Source organism: Lontra canadensis, unplaced genomic scaffold, assembly GCF_010015895.1.
Source record: "Lontra canadensis isolate GAN:19392208 unplaced genomic scaffold, GSC_riverotter_1.0 scaffold91, whole genome shotgun sequence".
In the NCBI taxonomy this organism is placed as follows: Eukaryota; Metazoa; Chordata; class Mammalia; order Carnivora; family Mustelidae; genus Lontra; species Lontra canadensis.
In genome coordinates this window covers 265,123-283,194 of record NW_022631085.1, presented here as the reverse complement: position 1 = coordinate 283,194, position 18,072 = coordinate 265,123, and the positions used below count along the sequence as shown (strand labels likewise).

General features: G+C 44.8%; 2 protein-coding genes across 3 annotated transcripts in view; one reads left to right on the top strand and one right to left on the bottom strand.

Moving 5' to 3' along the window:
* The window catches only part of ACSM5 (acyl-CoA synthetase medium chain family member 5), a 118,219-nt gene that overhangs the window by 48,875 nt on the left and 51,272 nt on the right, over positions 1 to 18,072 (top strand). The gene's annotated exons all lie outside the window — the stretch shown is intronic.
* PDILT (protein disulfide isomerase like, testis expressed) overlaps positions 1 to 18,072 on the bottom strand; it is a 32,458-nt gene that overhangs the window by 9,559 nt on the left and 4,827 nt on the right. The window contains exons 2-6 of one of the 2 annotated variants that reach the window (XM_032836167.1): positions 12,269 to 12,475; positions 6,333 to 6,466; positions 5,291 to 5,428; positions 1,879 to 1,989; positions 1,671 to 1,796 (exon numbers count right to left, since the gene is read on the bottom strand). In XM_032836167.1, coding sequence (XP_032692058.1) covers positions 1,671 to 1,796; positions 1,879 to 1,989; positions 5,291 to 5,428; positions 6,333 to 6,466; positions 12,269 to 12,475 — 716 coding nt within the window. The remainder of the gene's footprint in view (positions 1 to 1,670; positions 1,797 to 1,878; positions 1,990 to 5,290; positions 5,429 to 6,332; positions 6,467 to 12,268; positions 12,476 to 18,072) is intronic. The other variant, XM_032836168.1, reaches the window with a different exon arrangement.

The window sequence follows — 18,072 nt, the reverse complement described above, 5'->3', positions numbered from 1 at the left end:
TGTCAGTGCAAAGGCCTAGGGTCAGGGAGCTTAGAATATTCCTGAATAGAATGGAAAGACCAGTGTGGCTTTAGCACCATGAGGGGAGAGTCAAGGGAGACAAAGTTAGAGATGTGTCAGAGATGAGATCAGAGGTCTAGTAAGGAGGCTGGCTTTTATCTGAGTAAGATAGAAGGCCACTAAAGAATAGTGAGAGCCAGAAAGTGCTACGATAATTTTTAAAAGATGACACTGGTTGCAGGGAAGAAGCAAGAGGCAAAGCAGGGAAGCCACAGCAAACACTGATACCCTCAGGTCATTCATCTATCAAAATATTAAGGGCCCTACTATGTGCCTGACAGGCTTCCCTCTGCTGGGGAGTGGAAAACAAAGCAACGCATTAGAACCATCCTTGGGGAAAAAAAAAAAAATCCTTGAATACTTTCAACAAATATTGACTAGCCATGAACAAGATAAGATATAGGGGAATGGCCTGTCTGAATAATATTCATCCATTTATCTTTGGCTTTAAAATGGATCACAATCAAATGGCATTCAGGAAGCTAGATAGCTGGGGTAAAGGCCACCTTAGAACCTTATCTCCCAATATATGCCAAAACAAACTCCACTGAGATTAAAGAGTTAAATAAAAAAAAAAAATCTGGGAGAAATATGGCTATATATTGACTCTTATAACGTAAGAGACATTGAAGGAAGCAGTCAGATTGTGATCAGCTGAATTACATCAAAAATTTAAAATTGAATAAACCAGGAAGTATATCTACAAGAACGATCTGTAATTGGAACAAACTCCCTGGAGAATAGTGTGGTGGGTTATAGCACGAACGTTAAATATGCACCCTAGTGGCTTTACTGAGTGTTCATTTTGGGTTTCAAAGTTTTTAATGGTTTCATTTGAGTTTTAGAGTAATTTTCATCAGAAGGAAAATAATCTGCCATTACCGTACTTCTCATAAAAATAAAAAATGAAGCAAATTGCCCGCACAGTCCAGGTGGTGGGACACATAGGTATGGCGCTTGAGAAAAACAGATTTGTTTCTAACAGTGATGAGAGCAATAATAGCACCGTTCATTGCACATTTGCTCATTGCTTTACCTGTGACACCTCTAATTCTTCCATGAAGTTCTCTATTTTACATAAGGTGATTGAAATTCAGTGGCTAAGACACTCATGAACAAAATCTCTTCCAAGAAGAGGAGAGTTTGACATCAGGTCTGTGCGATGCTAAAGCCTTGAGTCTCAGCAGTTACTTATCAATCCGTGCCACTTCACACCTGCAGCTTGTTCATATGACTTCAGACAGGGGTGGTCTCTCCTCCCCCTCACTTCCAGGCCGAAGACCACCCACACGGCAGCCCTTCACTTGTCCTGGAGCATCTTTCATCAAAAAATCAGCCAAACCATCATGTTCCCATAGTAGACTTCTCAAAAAGATGAGGGAAGGAACAGCATAAGTATGGCAAGAAAGGAAGAAATGCTGGGCAGGAAGGAGGAGGAAGCTGGTTTAAAATTAAGTAGGAAATAATATGTAGCATCAATACGCAAATAAGGGAATTTATGCAAATGAACATGCAAATCACCCTGGGCTTAATTTACAATCACCAGGGCGGCAAACAACATTAGTGTCCTGGATACCCATCCAACAAGGGCAGTAGCACTTTCCACAAACCTTGTTTGTAAATTCCTTCGATGCCAATTTGTAATGCTGCATTATCAAACCAAATGACTCCCAGCTTTTGGAGGCGAAGAGCAGCATGTGATTCAGGATGTGCAATTCATAAATCAGGTCCTTGTTCTGAAATTACCAGGGAAATGGGTCATCCATGCACACAGCTGCTCCACCTTCCCTTCTCCCAGGGACCCCTTGGCTCACTGACCTCAGTGTTGTATTCAATAACAAAATCGGTGAGGTGCTCTTTTATGACTTGATTGAGGACATGTTTGTTGGTAATGTCATTAATAAGCTCCTCGCGTTTCACAATTTTTCCCTTGGACAGAAGGAGAAAAGCATTGGAGGACAGTATCTTCCACAATGTAGACACTTTATAGATATTATTTATATCTATATAAATAGCACAGTTTTCCCCATGGACAAAAAGGGAACACCATAGTGACAAACCTAATCCATAATCTAGGTACTTGGTAAATATGAATGGCCGGGCGGATTAGCCTGTGAGTGAAAGATGCGCTTGTGGCAGCTATGAAAATCTCCAGTCTATAAAGCAGGGAGTGTGGTCAGTGGGCAGCCAGTTGCTTCATTTTGAAATCCATCCAAATAGTTGTGCTGATGCAGTTCCTTGCACACTGCTCCTAACCAATGATGCTATGTTGGGGATACTAAGGCAAGCCCATTTCTGGGAGATGCAGGACTTCTCTGGTAGGTGACAGTGACCAGCTTTCTTAGAACTTCTCTGCAAGCAGGAGAACTTTCTTCCTTCCAGAAGGTCAGACCTGTGTGGTGGCCTGATGAGTCTCCCCCAGCTCCTGTTTCCCTTCACAAGCATTTTCCTAATCTTTTGCATGTCTAATCCTGCTTGATGACTGCTTCTCAGAAGGACTGTGATTAACACAGGGAAGGAAACAGTTCTCTGTAGCTCAGGATCAAAATCTGTATGGGAAGGAGAACAAAGATGTAGCTGTCTCTGGATGATTTCTCCCTACTCTGTCTCTCTTTGCCTTCATGGAGCTTAACCTGTAGTCCAGACCTCTTCCCTGGACTCCTGCAAAAGCTGCCTAATGGTCTTCCAATTTCTCGCCTTGTTTCCCTCCAACCTACCCCGCACCTTTAGCCAGAGTGATGCTCTTAACACTCTTGCTTAAATACTTTGTCCTTTGGACAAAGCTGAAACTCTTTTCTGATCATGACAATAGTCGATAATGTTAATCAGACTTACGGAGAGCTCATATTGCACCAGCCACAATGCTAAATACATTATATGCAAGAACTCATTTAATCCGCATAACATTCCACTGAGTTACGAATCATTATTTCTCCCATTGTACAGCTGAGGATGTCGAGGCACAGAAAAGTGAAGTGACTTGCCCAAGATTGCTAAGCTAGTGAGAGGAGGAGCCAAGATTCCAACCCAGGGGTCTAACTCTAGAGCTCATGCTCTTAACCATTAAAATATACTGACTCTGTCCTAGTCCATTTTTCACGTTTACGCTTTGGTTTTTTATATTGTGATGAGGTTTATTCTGTGGAACTTTTAACTTTTTATGTGGTCCAAATTTATCAGTATTTCTTTTCATAGTTTTGTGGGTTTCTGTCATGCTTTATAAAAGGGCTTTCCAGCTCCGAGTTTAGAAATCAAAGTCCCCTGTGGCATTTTCTAGTCTTTCCATTGTTTCTTTGTTATATTTTTAAATCATAAATCAGTCTGCAATTTAGTTACGTGCGTGGAAGGAGGTTATACAGATTAGGCTTTTTTAATTTTCTAAATGGCTACCCAGTTCTCTCAATACCAGTCATTGAATAACATATTTTATTTTACGTTTTTATTTATTTGACAGAGATCACAAGTAGGCAGAGAGGCAGGCAGAGAGAGAGAGAGAGAGGGGGAAGCAGGCTCCCTGCTGAGCAGAGAGCCGGATGTGGGGCTCGATCCCAGGACCCTGAGATCATGACCTGAGCCGAAGGCAGAGGCTTAACCCACGGAGCCACCCAGGCGCCCCTGAATAACATATTTTAAATATCATCTTTATCATATACTAGATTCCCATATGTATTTGGATCTATTTTTGGACTCTTTGTTGTCCCATTCAAAGCCGCAAATCAGGTTATTTTGTTCTCCAACTTAAAACCTTGTAATGACTTCTAAGAGCCTAAGTAAAACTCAGTGGCTCACAGTCTTGAGCAGGTCTGGCTGTCACTTCAGCCACCTCCTGTGTGGCTCTGGGCAGGTAACCTAACCTCTCTAAGCTGTATCTGGAAATAACATGATTATTGTAAGGATTTGGCTTTGTGTGACGAGGGAGTAAGACACGTTCCAGGAACCAGACTACAGTGTCTAGAGTTACACTGTTCAATAGAACTTCCTGTGTTAATGGAAGTGCTATGCTGTCCAATATAGTAGCCACTATCCACATGTAGCTAGTTTCATTGAGGAACTAAAATGTTAATTTAATTAATTTGAATGTAAGTAGTCATATGTGACAGCTGCCCTATTAGCTCGGATGATCTGTTCTCAGATCCCAGTGAGGGAAAGGAGGAAAATGTGTAGTAGAGGCTAGACTGAGGAAGGCCTTGTGGGCCTTATTAGGGACTTGAGTCTTTATCCTAAGAATAATAGGAAGCCATTAAAGGGCTTTCAGTGGGAAGGAGGCTGGTGGCCATCATTTTTGAGTTTTGGAAATACAACTGTTTATTTTTTTTTTTAAGATTTTAGTTATTTATTCATGAGAGACAGAGAGAGAGAGAGAGATTGAGAGAGATGAAGGGGCATAAGGAGAAGCAGGCTCCCCGCTGAGCAGGGAGCCCAATGAGGAACTCGATCCCAGGACCCCAGGGCCATGACCCAAGCCGAAGGCAGAGGCTCAACTATCTGAGCGACCCAGGCATCCCATTGTAAATATGACTTTAGAGGATAAGAGAGAATGTGGCAGACCAGTTGGGTGAATGTTGCATTAGGCTATGGGAGATCGTCATTTGACTTAGGATGGTAGCAGTGGAGGGAAATAGATAGACTCAAGGGATACTTTGGATTTAAAATCTATAGGTTTGGGGTGATGGACGGTTGTGAAAGGTGGAGAAGAGGGACGGGTTAGAATAATGCCTGAGAGTGTTCTGATTGCTCAGATGGGACATGGGGAAAATGGTGATACCATTCATTGAGAGAAAAAGAACTGAAAGAAGATTTGGAGGGTTGGAGGGGAGATTATGATGTTAGGCTTGGTCATGTTGAGACATCTGGAGAGGGATATGAAAGTCTGGAGATAGAGAAGTGTGGCTGAAAATGGGGATTTGTAAGTCATGGGTGTATGGGTGGTAATTGCTAATGGAGGGTGGGAGAGAGAGCAGGGACCAGAAGAAAACACAGGGGAGAGGACAGAGCTTTAATGATTGGCATTTACTGGTTAAGAAGAGGAGGAGGAGCTTACAATGGAAGATGTCTAGAAAGGCCAGAGAAACTCTGGGTGACTGTGATTTAACAATAACTGCCTAGTCCAATGCCATGTAGCTTGCAGGTGGCAGTGGCAGAACCAGAATTCGTACCCAAATTCTGTAGCTACATGCATAATCCATTTTGAGCTAGGGACCCTTCACTAGCAATAGAACCCAAGTCTTACCTTTTTGAACACCAGAACACTGTCAAGGGTGACATGGAAACGTCCAATGACATTGCTAATTGATATCACTCCAAATGTTAGCTCTGGGAAGTCTTTGATCATATCATAGAACAACTCTGCTACTTCTTCCTCTAAATCCTGTTTGGAGAAAGATATTTGGTGGGACTTTGATGGAAAGAAAAACGTCTGGCTTATTTAAGGTCAAGATGGAAATGGTGATCAACTCGTCTCCTCACCTTTCCAAGTTCTGGGGTTTTCCTGGGTTCCCTAAGTCCCCTTTCATGAAGTTACATACTCAGAATACTTCTGTAGCTATGACTAAGGCCAAAATAGGCCAATCCACGGAGATTAAAGGAAAGAACTGATAAGCTCAACTTTTTCCAGGTATTTAGAGTAAAGCTGTTCTAACACACAGGTTGAGACTTTTAAACATTTATTCCTTAATTGTTTTCAGAAGAGGCAACTGGTTTGACCATATGGATCACCAGATAGAAACTTGGTATCAAGATATGGCTGTAGTTGCAGCCTTCTTTCTGTAACTTGAAAGAAAATTGGGGCTGTCCAAAAGTGAGATGAGACAGAAAGAGGTACATACTCTCCCCGTGTAAAAATATAATGCCAAAGTTCTGACTTCCACTGGGGGAAGGCAGGAGCCATCCTAGTTACCGGAAATGAATAAAGATATATAAGAAATTCATTCTCCACAAGGAAAAACAATTTGCAAATTACTTATTACTCAGTGATATTCTAAATGGACCTCCACAAGATCAGTTATATTATCAAAACCAATTTAATAAACATCAATTTCCTCTCCTCTCTCTGCATTCCTGTCCACCTTTCCGGTTAGCTTCTCCTACCCACGTCATCTTCCATTCTTTCCTTCTTCATTTGAACACTGCTGTTACCCGGAAAACCAGCTCATTGGAAAATAAGAATGGGTATGGCATTAACCCAAGTAAAAGACCTCTCCTTACCCTACCCCCTCCCAGACACAGGACTGCTCACCAGTCAAAAAGCCACTCCCACCTCTTGAACCCAGTACCTGGAAGAAGCCGATGATGACCAAGGGCCTAGAATTCACAAACTCTACCACCTGCTGGGTGTTATTGAACAAAAATGCTTTCTGGCTAATTTGTCTTCTCAACCAAACGACCAAAGCAGTAGATTCAACCACTCCTGGAGAGAGAGACAGTTATAGAAGTTTCCTCTTGAACTGGAGCAAGGCCTGTTTTCTCCAAGCTTAATGAGCAGAAGCATCTGGTCTTGGGCTCCTGCCCATTGAAGGCCAAGGTCAGTTCTAACCGCCCCAGCCCCAAGGCATGAACATTTTTTTTTTAAAGATTTTATTTATTTATTTATTTGACAGAGATCACAAGTAGGCAGAGAGAGGCAGGCAGAGAGAGAAGGAGAAGCAGTCTCCCTGCTGAGCAGAGAGCGGGATTCTGGACTCGATCCCAGGACCCTGGGATCATGACCCGAGCTGAAGGCAGAGGCTTTAACCCATTGAGCCACCTAGGCGCCCGGAAGGCATGAACATTAACAGCAGTAGCTAAATGTCATGGAGCACTTACCAAGGACAAGGCATTGTGCTGAGCCATTTACATGTATTACATCCCTGCAACAGCTCTACCTTAAGGGATATTCTTACTCTCCCCATTTTGCAGATGAGGAAATTGAGGTTAGACTTGCCAGTAGCCACCCATTAGTGAACCTGGGAATTAAACTCAGAAGGAAGCATACCCAGTCTTCTTTTCTATCTACTTTCCAAAGTGACAAGAAGGTAGATTTATTTTTAAAAAATGTAAATGAATGAAGTGTAAACAAAAATACCAGCTAGCTTTGTGACCTTGGGAAAATTCCATTATTGCCTGTGCTTCCAGTTCCTCAGCTGAGATGCAGATATGCACCAAGGTCATAGATCCTGGCATCCATTTCTCAGCTATTATATGGAAGGTGCCAAGCACAGAAAAATCTTAGCTTTTTTAAAATTGGGAAACATACACCATATCTGGGGAGACATAACAGTGTGCAGAATTACATTAGGCTACAGATGGATATGTGTTTGCTAGGATCATCAATTCCACATGATGGTATATAATGTAAAATATTATTTTCTATCAAAGACTGCTATAGAATAGAATGGAGCATTTAAACTGAATGAATTTCTTCATTCACTATTCATTCCTTCACTCATTCATTCATTTGACAAATATGTACTAAGTACCTATCATGTTATCAAGTGCTGTACTTGGTCCTGGGGATATAATGGTGAGCAGAAACAAATATATTCCCACTGTTTTGCAGTTCTCATTCTGTTGAGTAGGACAGTTGTCAAGTAATTACACAAACAAGTATATAATCACACGCAAAGTAATTACTCAAAAGCAAAGTTCTATGAGCCTGTAGCGAAGATATGTGACTTAGGCTGTGAAGTCAAGGGGGGCTTCCTGGAGGAGATCAGTTAGGAGCTGAATACTGAAGGATGCATAGGAGTTAATAAGTAGGCAACGGTAAGAATGTAACTGGACAAGGGAGGAGAGGGAGAGGTTTACAGGCAGAGCAGGCAACCTGTGCTGGATTGCTGCATGGGGCTTGATGAATGCATGTTGAGTTGGTAAATGTACTGAGAAGGACTCTTTTTGGCATCTTCGCTTACATTTCCTAAGAATTTAGTAAGGCCATTTACAAAACTTACAATGACGTATGTTTGCATACAGAAAGGTATACAAATTATTATGTATAGTTTGGTGAATTTTTGCAAAATGAACAGACCTGAGTACCACCCAGGTACTGATCTGTCAAGAGACAGATCATTTCACAGCCCTCAAGAGACAGACCGTTTGTTACCAGGCTCTCAGAAGTCCCATTATGCCCCCTCCCAGCCCCTCACCTATCCCTACCTAAGGGTAACTACTATTTTAACTTCTAACAGCATGCATTAGTCTGCCTGATCTTGAACTTTATGCAAGTGGAATCACATTTTGTGTTTTGGGGTCTAGGCTTTGTTACTTTCTGAGATTCATCCATATTGTTGTATGTGCTGTGTAGCATTTTGTTGCGTGAATATTCTATAATTTATCCATCCATCCTCTGTTGGTGAGCATTTGGGTTGTTTCCAGTTTGGGACTATTAAGAATTAAATTTCATGCATGTCTCTGGGGGCACATTGGATGCACTTCTTTTGGGTACATGCCCAGGAGTAGAATTTCTGGTCATAGGGAATGCTACGTTCAGTTTTAGTAGATACCGATTAGGCCATTTTAAAAGCTACGATGAGTCAGGCCCATAGAAGTTCATAGAAGGATGTTGTCCTGGTCTCAAGGGACAGAAAGGGGTGAGGGGAGACTTCCTGCCACTCCCAGATCACAGCACTCCACCCTCCTGCAGTCCCCTTCTCCTCCTGGATTCAGCCCCAAGGCTGAGTTTCTATTTTCAGTCTTCCCAGCCATCTTTCAGGAGGAAACAAGCACGTATCATGGAAATAGTTCATCTTATAGGCATTTGTCTGGGAAAAAAAAATATGTTGTAAGTGCTCTGGAAGGAACAGGTTCCAAAGTCCTGAAAATACCAAAAAAGGTGAACAAAACCCCACCAAATGAATTTGAATTTCAATTGATCAGAACCATTGCTCTGATCTCATTTTGTGCGGCTGTCTCCTACAGTCTGCACTGCAGCCACACCCTCATCGTCCTGCTCACCAGGCTTTGGTGTCTCCTGGTCCTCCCTCTGCCTGGGCTGCCTTTCCTCAGTGGTTTGGGCAACACCTCCAGCTTATTTAGTTAGAGGTTTGGACTTTTCTTATCACCCCCACCCCCATCATATCATTCTCTAGTTTATGACCTGTTGCATTGTCTTCATTGAATTTGTTTTTTTCTGAAATTACGATTTTTGGCTAACTTGCTGCTCACTAGCTCCTGTAATGTCAGCTTATACTAGATGCTCAAGAAATAATTACAGGGTAAATGGATGAGGTAGGTGAATCATAACATAAGCTGGCTTGAGGGAATTCGATCTTGGGCCATCTTCTCTGGGATGTCTGAGCTCTGTTTGCCCCTCTGAACCCTATGGGGCTGAGGTAGCTCTGAACTTGACAAATAGGTTGTTCCTGAGTGCCTGCAGATCGGTCACTGACCCCCTTGGGCAGGTGTCTCCGCTGGCACTTGGCTCTGAGCCAGAGGACAGGGTAACAACTAAGGTGTGAACGCTATGTCAATGATTGACTGGGGCTGTCGGCTGTCGCTCCACTGCATATTTCCAAGCACAAGCTGTGAATGCATCATTAACTGAGGCCCTGGAGCCAACCTGAGTTTTCGTCCCTCCAGAGAGGGGGCCGTGACCAAGTTTCCCATCATCAGTCCTTGGGAGCCTAGAAGAGAACCAGAACTCAAGCTTTGACCCAACAAGGACTAAACCCCAACTTGCCTCCTGGGAAGGTTTTCATAAAAGTTGGTGCAGGAGACCAGTAAAGCTCTGTCACCCCTCTGAGCTCAGGGAAGCCCTGCCAGGTTGGCAGAACTGGCTTATTCATCCTGTTTAGGAAATGAGAAGTTGGAAGGCTGGCTCAAATTCTCTAACTAGTGTTTGTCCTAAATCTAGGCTATGGCTCCCTCCTAGCACCCCACTGCCTCTTTCCCTGGTTGGGGGTAACACTGAAGATCTTGAGGGAGGGATGGGCAGGCCTGGTAGAAATAGGGGCTGGCTCCTTAGCCCAAGTCTGCCTGCAGTGGGTCCTTGCAGTTCCATCCTATTCAAACTCAAAGACTATTCTGAAGAACCTAAGTGTTGCAGGCACTGTGCAAGGGTCAGAAAAGTAATAGTTTGATAAAAACAAGAGCCCCATCTGCCATTTATTTTGAGTGCAGCACACCGTAGAGCAGGGGTTGGTCAGTGACAGCCCATGGGCCTTCCCCTGCGAGTCTGGCCTGTGACCTGCCAGTTGATGTTGTAAATAAAGTTTTATTGGCAGTCAGTGGTTTATATAGGACTGCTTTCCCACTGTAGCCACAGATTTAAGTAGTTGTGAAAGAGATTGGCCTGTAAGGCCTAAAATATTTATTATCTGGCCCTTTGCAGAAAACATTTGTGGGTTCCAGTGCTAAGTAGCTGGGGATCCTTGAGGAAGTTGCTCCACCTCTCTGTGCAGTTTCCCATCTGTAAAAGCACATGCCATGCTGGGTTGTTGTGACATACGTAAGGGGCCCAGAATAGCGATGGAGCACAGTAAACGGTTCAGATCCATGTCAGGGCTTGTGCCTTACAAACTTGTTTCTCCTCATCAGTAACCCTCGGAGGGAGATACTTCCACCATCTCCCTTTCACAGATTAGGAAAATAAGAGTTGCAAGGGGAAGCGATTGTCCTTCAGGTGCGTGGTAAGGATTTAAAGCCAGCTGGTACCTGCCAGTTTGGGCAGCCTCTTCAGAGGACCCAGGAAAAGAAGTGAAATCAGCTCCTGCTCTGTGCTCAAGAATAGAATCAGTTCTGTGAGTGAGGGCTTGAGGGCAAAGCACAGGTGCTATGGGACTCCTGAGGAGGGCAGGTACCCTGATGCGGGCAGTCAAAGGGGACTTCCTAAGGGAGGTGGTGATGCAGCTTTCCTGCATGACAGAGGGGGTCCCAGGCACTGGCTTCTACCAAAAGGGGCTCAGAGAGTCTGGAAGTTGCCACATTGTCACATTTATTGCTTCAAAGAGAAGTCAGACCTCACCTGCCCCGCCCCCTGCCACCATGGTCCCACAAGGTCCTTGGGAGCCACTGCACTGCCTGGTCTTGTATATAATGCGCGCTGCGGTTGGCGCTTTTGCAGCACCTTCCCCTGCGAGTCTGGCCTGTGTCTCATGCCCCCTTGTGTCCGCTCTTAGAACTGTAAGGCGTCCTGCAAGCCCCTGCAGGAGGTTGCTCTCTCTGGGCCCTTTTGGTTTTTGCAACAAAACTCAAACAGGCTTATTGCAGACTTGCTAAATGCCAGACGCTGCAAGACTCTCTCAGTTTCCTGACTCAGTCATTCACACAGCTAATGGGAACATTCTACTAGAATAGTGCGGGCTGTGCTGGGCGCCTTGGCATTTGTTAGTTTCGTTCCATCCATCCCTCAGTTTTATGGACATTTATGCATTTAAATATTTAGCATTTTTAAAAAAATTAGGACCTACCGTGTGCCACACTGAGTCACATAATGCTACAGCATTCTTGATAGCAAGATAGGGACTGACACATGTTAGTTTCTCAATAAAAGTAATGAATAAGTGAATGAATGAGTTAATGAATGAAGTGGATGATGATAGAAGCTCCAGTGTCTGGTAGTCACCCTGTCCCAAATCTATCTTGTTTTCTCATCTCCCAGTGCCCCTTTTCTTGGCCTGGGACCCTTTCAAAACCATTCTAAAGTAGAAGATTGCGGCGGGAGGTGAAGATTGGGGCGGGAAGTGGGAGGTGGATTTAGTATCTCACTCTCTGGTCTCTGGCAGTTTATGAACCATGCATCTCACTATCCCACTTCATGGTGCTTCTAGGGCCCACCAGCTGATATGTATGCTGTGGTGGAGGCAGCTATGTGTTCACCAAAATTGTATTTTCCTTATGGACACAGATCAGGGCCATATTGCTCAGCCTTTAAGTTGGGTGGGGCCATGTAACAGAATTTTGGTCAATGAAATGAGAAGTGATGTTTGCCACTTCCAAGCCTGGGTCATGAGCACCACCAGTGCCAGTCCTCTGCCTCCTTGCCCCAACTGCTGGCTAGATACAGAGAAAATGGCAGGGGCTTCCGAGACTCTAAGGAAAGATAGAGCCACATGCTAGAAGGAACCTGGGTCCTTGAAAAATTATGTGGAGCTGAGCCACCCACCTCCACCCTCTGGCTGCCACCTGGGTTCTACATGAGTAAGAAATAAACTCGTAGTTCTGTTAGGCCACCTAAATGCTGGTGTTTGTGTTTCCGTAGCTAGCACTGCCTTGATTGATGCACAGGGACTCTTACCTTTGCAACTGATGGGTTCTGACCTGTTGCCCTCAAAGAACAGCTTCAGCTCTGGGGCCTTCTTAACATCAAACTCTTTCTGAAGTTCCTTCTCGACCGTGATGTCCACTTTGCCAAAGCCGAGCCCATTCTTGCCTTTGCCCATGACTTCCACGGCTTGGCCCAGCTCCTCAGCCAGGTTCCTGGATTGCTTGGAGGATGGGTTGTCTGAAAGAGCCAGTATAATTCAGAACTTGCTAGAGCCTCTCCCACTCCCCATCTCCCAAGAAGGAGGCTGGGTTTCACCTGCTTGGCTACTGTGCTCTGCTGTAGTAGATAGATTTTCAGAAACATGATGGGATGGGAGGCACATGTTTCATGAAACTGGACATTTGGGAAGCACATCAGGGTTCTTGGGGCTTAGCAACACTGGAAGCCATACAACTTTGGGCAACTCATTCCAACTCTGTGAGTCCCATTTTCTTCATGGGTAAAATGAGAAAAATATTATCAACTATCCCATAGAGTTCTCAGCCAAGTAAGATTTAACAGTTATACAGAGCTTATTAATCTCTAAAAGCTTTCCATGAATTGAGCCTCTTCTCAGCACCCCTGTGGGATAGGTATGGTTATTATCTCAGTTTTATAGATGTGGAAACTGGTAGGAAGCAAAATGTCTTACTTGCCCAGGGTCCTGTGGCAGTGAAAGATATAGCCAGGATCTGGAACCACTCAATATGCTGTCTACCCAACACTGGTAGACAACTCTCAGCATAGTGCCTGACACATGATAAGGACATAATGCATTGTTATTAATACTGTTATTATTGTACAATTTTTATGGTCAGAAGTCAGAGGAGAAAGAATGAGGGAGCATGCTCGCCATCTGGTGGAAAGTTCTAGAGTTACAGGCCAAATGGAGCTGCTCCCACTGCATCAGGGAACTCTCAAGTAAGGAAGGTCAGGGGTGGGAAGCGGTTATGAAGCTCCCTCAGAGCCTATCCCTTGGGTAAATGGTATTAAAGAGAACTCACACTCTCGATTAGGATTCCTTGGTGCCTCATATTGCTGGGCAGTGAGGTGGGGATTAGAAGTGGGGAGCCCCCTTCTGGAAAACGGCCTCAGGGAGCTGGCATGGTATTCCTGGCCTAAATGAGAGAGGACTAAAAGGCACTCACATTTGCCTTCCCTCTTCCTGATAATACTGAGAGATTGCAGGCCCCTCACTGCCCTGATGTCTGCAGCAGGTGGGCCAAGCCAGGGCAAGGGGTCACTGATTCCTTTTCAAGTCAGAATGCATTCCCTGTGTCAGTCCCCACTCCTCTGCCCTGTGCATCTGGAACACACTTGGAGGAGGTACAAAGGAGCAAGTTCCAAGTTCAACAGAGAGGGCTTTTGTAAAGCAAAATCCAAAAAGCCAGCTCTAGGACAACTGGCACATGCTCCAGTGTCAGTCAGTACACCTGCTCCTGCAATGGAACCCGAAAGTGAATGATTGTTTTCATTAAATTCCCAGTCAGTGCACAGGAAGTGAGACTTTTTGCCTCTCCACCACCTGCTTTGTCACCATCATTGTCTTCCATACCCCCCATCCATCATCGCCAGCAGGCGCTGGCCTGTTGCCCTCAGGCCTCTCCCTGGGCTTCCTTGTGGATCTGGCCCTGCCTGGCTCAGGGTGACTGATTAACATTGTATCCAAATCTGAGTTTCTAGGCAACTTAGAGCAAGAAAAAAAAATGGAGTGATAGTTCAAATGCTGGAACATTTAGAGGTTCCACACACAGCCCAGTGGTCCTGAGTGTCTGGAATGGAAGTGAGAGAAATAGTCTGTGACAGCAGGGATGCTGGGATCCTAAAGGTAGCTGGATAGGATCTAACAATAATAGTAATGGACATTTATGCACACATCCACCCATCCATTCATCCAGTTGTTCCTTATTCATTCCACAAATCTTTTCTAAGATTTGCCATGTGCCAGACATGGTTCTAGGTTCTGGGGATTTAATAGTCAGTGGATAAAAATCCCGCTCGTGTTGGAGAAGACAGAAAATAAGTAAGTAAAGAAGTAAAATATGGGCACCTGGGTGGCTCAGTTGGTTAAGTGGCTGCCTTCGGCTCAGGTCTTGATTCTGGAGTCCTGGAATCGAGTCCTACATCGGGCTCCCTGCTCAGCAGGGAGTCTGTTTCTCTCTCTCCCTCTGCTGCTCCCCCCCATGCTCGTTCTCTCTGTCTCACCCTCATTCTCTTTCTCTCAAGTAAATTTTAAAAAATCTTAAAAGAAAAATATTTTTTTAAAAAAGAAGTAAAATTTATGCTATGTTAGATGCTAAGTGCTATGGAGACAAGAAGCAAAGCTGGAGGTTAGGAGTATCAAGGAGATCGAGTTTAAGTAGGGAGGCTGAAGGAGACCTCACGCATAAGAGACATTTCAATTAAGACTGAAGGAGGTGAGGGAGGCAGGCTATGTGGATATGTGGAGGAAAAGTTTCCATTAAGGGGAACCATACGTGCAAAGATCCTGAGGTGCAAGTATGTACAGCATGTTTGATGAATGACTAGAATTCTGTTTGGCCTGGAGTAAAATGAGAAGCCTTGGGGGTTAGATAACATAGGGCCTTGTTGGCCACTGAATAGATTTTGGTCCCTCTCCCTGACGGTTGTGGAAAGATACTGGAGAGTTTGGGCAGAATTAGATATGATCCTACTTACTGTTTAACTGGACTGTACTGAATATTATATGAACATTAGACCACAAAAGGGAAAGAAAGTGGATCCAGGGAGACCATTTGGAGGCCTCTGTAATAATTCAGGTGAGAGATGGTAATGGCTTGAGCCAGGGTAGTAGTAATGGAGGAAGTGAGAAGTGGTCAGAGTCTAAGATTTTGGAGGTGGTGGATGATTGGTGATAGATTGGATAGATAGGAGAAGATGATAGATTGGATGGGGAGTGTGAGTGAACAAGAGGAGTTAAGGATGACTCTGAGGTTTTGACAGGAGCAGCCAGATGGCTGATTGATGGTGATGATGGTGATGATGGTGATGGTGACAGTAATGAGAACAAGGTAACAATGACAAGTTTTTGAGCACTTACTGTGCCAACCGTGTTGCTAAGTGTTACATGCATTATCCTGGGTATCCTCAGAACCACCTCTGAGTTATCTGCCATTCCAGGTAAGGAATGTTACAGACAAGAAACAGAAGCCCAGAGGTCTTACAGCTAGTATGTGGTTGGGGTATGGGAACAATTCCGATGTACATTGTTGCTTGGGAAGAGTGGAGCCCAGTGGGTTGTGGATGGGCAGGGAGCCCTCTGTGGGAGTCAGAGAGCTCCTGCAAGTACAGCCTTCCTTGTGTCCTAAGCTTAATCTAGATAGAGCTCTTTGTTGGACTGTCATATGGTAGTCCATAAACTTCATTAGGTTGTTTCATAAAACAGAGGCCATTCTGGTGGTTTACAGCACCTGTGGCCCAGGTGTGTACCTGTGGTACATCTCTGTACCTCTGTTTCCTCATCTGCAGAATGGAGATAGTAATTGATCCTATACCTTAAGATGGTCCTACATAGTAAGACAAGGTGTGCAAAGCTCTGGCACAGAAGTGCCCAAAAAATATTAACCATTATGATGGCGCAGGTGGAAAACCCTTGATCTTGCCCTGACCAGGTTCTCTCTGGGAAGGGAGGGTCTTAATGGAAATGTCAGGATCCTCAGGACATCTGGTTCTTGGGGAAAGAGAGATAAGTGTGACTAACACCAAGTCATCCAACACAGGCCTGGGCCTATTGTGTGGCTCTCATGTGGGTTTTGGGGTAAGCAAATGGGACCTGGGCTCATATTAGAAGAGGAAATGGCTCTCTGAATATCTGCTGGATGTGTAGATGTGTTAATGGCTAACTGACCTAGAATCAATGTTTGCCTGGGTTTTTGGTAGATAACCCCAGGTTCCCTTTTCTGAGCAACTAGTGTGAGTCAGAGGAGGCGCTAGTGGACGTGAAAGTGAGACTATAGGGACTGGAAATTAGCTCTCAGCAGAGGGAGCTGGAGTCTGCCTTTCTTTAGACCGTGGTTCTCAATGGGGCACCTTTGGCCATATCTGGAGACATTTCTGGTTGTCACCACCAGAGTGCTACTGACATCTCATGGGTAGAGGTCAGGGGTGTCACTAAACATCCTATAATGCATCACACCCCCGCATACAGCAAAGAATTGTCCATCCAGCCAAAGTGTGAATAGTGCTGAGGATGAGAAACCCTACTTTAGACCAAGCTCTAGATCAAATGTGGAAAAATATTCTGAGAATAATCCTCTCCCCATCACATAGGGCCATTATAGTGTAAAGAGGTGCTCATAGGTGATAGAAACTTTGGGATGGTAATCAATCCCTTCTAGGTCCTCAAGTGCCAGCCAACAAATTCCTCTGGCCATCACAATGGCCTGTAAGGGCCTAAAGGACTGTACCTCCTTCTGGATCTTATCTCCCACTTTTCTTCAGCATCTCAGCTTTAGCCGTCTTGGCACATTCCCACCCCAGGGCCTTTGTGCTTGCCGTTCCCTCTGACTGAATGCTCTCATCTACCAGCTATCTGTCTAGGTTGCTGTCTTCCTGCCTTTAGGTCTTTGCTGAATTGTCACTTTCCCAGACCACCCTATATAAATTTATATAAATAAATTTCCGAGACCACCCTATGTAAACTATATAAGTTTATATAAATAAGCTTCCGCTAAGTCTTGGTCTCTATGTTGGTCTTTTTTGTTTGTCTCCATAGTGCTGTTAACCTGAAGAATGTTACCTTCTTTACTACTTGCCTCATCCATGCAGAACATTATGGGCCAAAGGAAAGCTCATTTCATGTAGCCATTCATTCAACATCTCATGTAGGCCTACCAAGCACAATGCCAGATGTTAGTAATCAAGAGGTAAATGAGGTTTGGCCCCTGTCCCCCCGGGAGCCCACAAGCTTGAAAGCAGTTTCAGTACAGTGTGGTAAATGCTATGAAAGGGAGGGTCCAGGGGCTTGCGTCAGCATAGAAGGGCCTGCTAGGGGACGCCTGGGTGGCTCAGTTGGTTAAGCGGCTGCCTTCGGCTCAGGTCATGATCCCAGCGTCCTGGGATCGAGTCCCACATCGGGCTCCTTGCTCGGCAGGGAGCCTGCTTCTCCCTCTGCCTCTGTCTGCCTGTGCTCGCTCGCTCTCTCTCCCTCTGTCTCTGACAAATAAATAAAATAAAATCTTAAAAAAAAAAAAAAAAAAAGAAGGGCCTGCTAGCAGTGTAGGTGGGTGTGAGTGTGGACACAGCCTCCTGACAAGGTGGCTTCATGAGCTTAAACCCCACAATCCAGGCGAGGAAGTGTAGGAAGGACACTGTGGTCAGAGGGAATTGTAAGTGTAAATGCCCTGGGGCTTGAACCAGTGTGACCTGTCTGGCAACCACAAATTACTCCGGAGCTAGAACATAGCTCTCACGTGAAGTGGGGATTCTGTAGCCATGTTAAGGAGTTTGGAGTCTTAGAGAATCACTGAGGGTTTTTAATCAGGAGGTGACCCAATCAGACTTGCATTTTAGAAAAAAGAAATTTCTGGGTGTGCTCTAGGGATAGCTTTGGAGGAGATGGACAGATGCTCCAGGGGGCTGTTGTGGTGTTTGGGGTGGGGAACCCTGGCTGGAATGAAGGCCGTGGCAAGGGGCTGGGAATACTGGAGATTGCAGAGGGCTTTAGGAGTGGTTTCAATAGGGCCTAGTGACGAGTTAGATGGGAGAATAGAGAGGAGTCAAGAACGACCTTGAGATTTCTGATTTTGACATTGGGTAGAGAGAGGTGCTGTCAG